This window comes from Buceros rhinoceros, unplaced genomic scaffold, assembly GCF_000710305.1.
Source record: "Buceros rhinoceros silvestris isolate BGI_N320 unplaced genomic scaffold, ASM71030v1 scaffold1341, whole genome shotgun sequence".
Classification (NCBI taxonomy): domain Eukaryota; kingdom Metazoa; phylum Chordata; class Aves; order Bucerotiformes; family Bucerotidae; genus Buceros; species Buceros rhinoceros.
In genome coordinates, this window is record NW_010394616.1 from 52,328 (window position 1) to 55,860 (window position 3,533).

The 3,533-nt window shown below is 41.0% G+C and overlaps 2 protein-coding genes across 2 annotated transcripts in view; one reads left to right on the forward strand and one right to left on the reverse strand.

Annotated features, from left to right (window-relative positions):
- Window positions 1-2,603, forward strand: part of INVS (inversin) — a gene marked incomplete at its 5' end in the record, with an annotated part of 47,567 nt that extends 44,964 nt beyond the window's left edge. Inside the window, one exon of the mRNA XM_010145261.1 lies at window positions 2,488-2,603. Within this exon, the coding sequence (XP_010143563.1) occupies window positions 2,488-2,603 (116 nt within the window). The remainder of the gene's footprint in view (window positions 1-2,487) is intronic.
- Window positions 2,604-3,428: 825 nt separating this feature from the next.
- TEX10 (testis expressed 10) overlaps window positions 3,429-3,533 on the reverse strand; it is a 50,031-nt gene continuing 49,926 nt past the window's right edge. Inside the window, 1 exon segment of the mRNA XM_010145262.1 lies at window positions 3,429-3,531. Within this exon segment, the coding sequence (XP_010143564.1) occupies window positions 3,429-3,531 (103 nt within the window).

Below are 3,533 nucleotides of genomic sequence, written 5' to 3' on the forward strand. Positions count from 1 at the left end.
GTATGTACCAGTCCTATTGAAGAGAGCAGATCTCTGCCTGTGCCAAGACTTTACACACCTGTTTGCTAGAAATACATGGTTTAGTGTGCAGGTGGAGACTTGAAAATCCAAAGTTACTCACCTTACCTCTGCCCTTTCTTCTAAAATGGTGTAATGGGAATCCTGCTCTGTGCACAGAGCCTCAATTATTTCATAGGATTTTTCTGGCATTGAGTTTTAAGGGTCTAACAAAACGATGCATTTATTTGCTGCTGACTCAGAAGCCACATGGTCATTTCCAGGTCTTCCCGGGGAAAGCCTTGGTTCTGCTTGCCACTGGAATTCTATGTATGGAACGGGTATTGGGGCAGCAGGGTTGGCACAACCAGGACTGTAAAGCCACGCAGGAAGACAGAGGGGGCTATACTGCATCATACCAAAGCACTGAAAACCAGAGATTGTCAAAGTGTTATCAAAGACGGCATTGACGGCTGGAACTTTTATGCCTGTGGCATTATTTCACGGATGGCTTAAAAATGAAGTTAGAGTGTGTGTACTTCTTTACTAAATGCCAGTTTTAAGACTTTTTTTCAAGTGTATTATGTGCTTACTTGGGGAGGGGAGCAATGGTAACTTGAGCCCTTCACCAAGTGAAGGTTCAGTGCCTCATCTGGTATTTGGTCTTCATGGTTGCGTCACACGTAGTGCAGAGGCAGGCCACAGCAAGGCAGCAGCAAAGCAAATGCTTCAAGGAGACAGTGGTTCAGATAATTCGTAAAGGGAAGTAAAATACATTTTCCAGCTAGTTCACAGAACTCTGAAGGCAGACGGCAATCTGACAGGGGACCTATTCTTGAGCTTGTTAGCACGGTGTGGTGAGTTTCTGCCTTACTAACAGAGGCTTTTTTCTTCCACCTTTTGAAAACTGTTTTAAAGAGGCCTGACCAGGCAGGTGTTTGATTGCCAGCTCTTCATGCAGACATTAATCTAAATTTTTAAAAGAGCTTTAGCAAATAACGCTTCTTTTCGTTTAACTCTTCAGAACAACAGATCTCCCTGTCTTCTGAAATAAAAAGGCTTTCTTTTAAGGTTTGAGTGTCCTTTGCTTTCATAACTTGGTGACGACTAGGATAGCGATAGGAACTCTGCCCAGTTCCTTCAGAACACTACCTACTTTTATTCACCTAATAGGAGCTCAGGGAACTTTAGCCCTCACTTAAAGACAGTAACATGTTTTTCATCTGACTGCCTTTGTGCATGACAACATTATGTTTGTTGGAAAAGTTCAGAGCTGTCAGTGGCTAATGCCAGATACTCTTACTCCTGACGTCGGTGCCTGGAGGAGGTCAGAATGCTGCTCAGTTTGATTCTTCCCTTGCTGAAGGTACATCTGGGAAGGTGAAGACTGACTGTCAGCACCAGTTTTAATGTTCACATAAGTAGTGGAAAAAGCACATGGTGACAAAGCTGTAACGGGGACTGACACCAAAACCAGTTTACTTACTGCCATAAGCAGGCCAAACACTTTGGAGCAGGGACACTCAGCAGGTACTCAAAGGAAATGCACAGATAGTAAAGGCAGCAGAGGCTGACTGGTAGAAAAGGAGTGTGGGATGGGCTGTACAGACATTGGGTAGGTGCTTCGACATTTTGGCAAATGGGACCTTTACAATTGTTAAAATTAAAACATTTTGGAACCTGAAAGTTCTTCCTATTTTAATACTTTTTTTTTATTAAATAGATGCCTTACATCAGTGCAGTAGTTGGCATTTGAAAAGGCTCTCTGCAGCAGGCCAGACAGATAAGTCTGGTTTTTTGTTTCACTGTGGACATCATTAAAATATGTTTATAAAGTTGTAAAGGAGGAAATTTTACAGATCTTGTCCTTAAGATGTGCAGTGTTCCCCCGTTCAGTATAATGTCCAGATTTGCACTTGGGATAAAGTACCTAAATGTTCACATCCAATCTCTACAAAACTGGGCCAGGAAAGGACAGATGCCATTTGTAGCACATTAAGTAAATAAAACCTTTCAGCCAGACTCAAAACTGAAGAGAACAGTCAGCTGATTTTTGCTTTCTACTATTTCGGAGAGTACACGCCTTAGCCCTGGACTAGCTTCCCCTACCTTCTAGAAATGACCCAGTACCTAACATCGCTAAATACCACTCAGCAGAATCTCCTGCTGCTCTTCAGCAAACTCAGCCAAGAGCGCTGATGTAGTGACTGAACCATCAGCCTGGAAACCTTCACTGGTTTATGAGGGTGAATCTCAAGTGAAGCTCCATCATTAACAGGCTGCGTTAAGCTCCGCCGTAGCATTCTCTGGGAGCTGTACTGGGTGCCACAGAAACCAAACTCCTATTACAGATAATCAACAGTGAGATGTCAGGAAAAAGGCATGTTCTTTTCCTGGTGGATTCACTGCTTATGAAATCCAGAAGCCAGTGTAGACTAAACTTTTTTATCCACTAGAGTTACTCATCAAAACCATTTTGTTCTTTTACAGTAAACAACCTACAGTGCGTTCATTTGTTGGAGAACATGGGAAAATCAAAGCAATTTTCATACAACATGAGACCAACCACTGCTGCAAAACCAAAAAATGCCAGACTCAAGCACTAAGCAAAACTGAATGTTTGGAATTGAAAAAGCACGTTCTGGTACAGTACAACTCTTCTCTCTCATCGTCTACAACACATTAAACGAACACATTTTCAATTTAGTAGTATCTCAGCATTACATGCCAAGCTGACGTCTAAGGAGCTGGACTCGTTTTGTGTACAGATTAGGTTTTAGAGGCAACTGTTAATTTATTTACTGACAGAATGAAATTTGAACTGCTTAAAAAACACTCAGTAAATTAATTGCTTCCCACAGCCTATGGAAGCTGTTAGGGGTGTGTTTTCTAGCCTTTGAAATTATCATGTTTTTTCCGTATTAATAACTATTTTTATACATGCACAAAAGTACTTGCTACAGAAAGCAAGAGAAGATGGTACCTATTCTAGAAGAAAACTTATAATAACTGTATGCTGGTGGCTCCAAAGCATTTACCTTGCACAAGTATTTAAACTCAGCAAAAATAATAAAATGTTACTCTAGTTTCAAAGTATACTGTTTTCTATTTTTTCTTCTACTTGGTATTACATAATTCTATTTTTTTTATTAATATAATGCTTTGAGATAATAGGTGACTGGAATCTAAGTCTGTTTCTCTGGAAGCCCTTAAGCTTCAAGGAAACCAGATGTTCTTTAACACCCCTCACATCTACCAAACCGCGTTCCAGTGATGTCCGCATGCTTGTGAAGAAAGGCAACAGGGGCATGCAGTTCTTTGTAAAATTTTTATTGTTTCACTTACAAAAAAATTGACAAGCTTTGTTCCAACATCTTCCATTCAAAACTAAATAGAAGTAAATGCTTTACAATAAATGCAGTTTGACCTCGTTAATAGACGGCGTTTACAGGGCCAGGTCCCTGGGGATGAGAGGCAAGGTAGATGTTGAAACAGTAATGGAGGTCTGTTAGCCACTGCTCCTGAACTTCACCGCT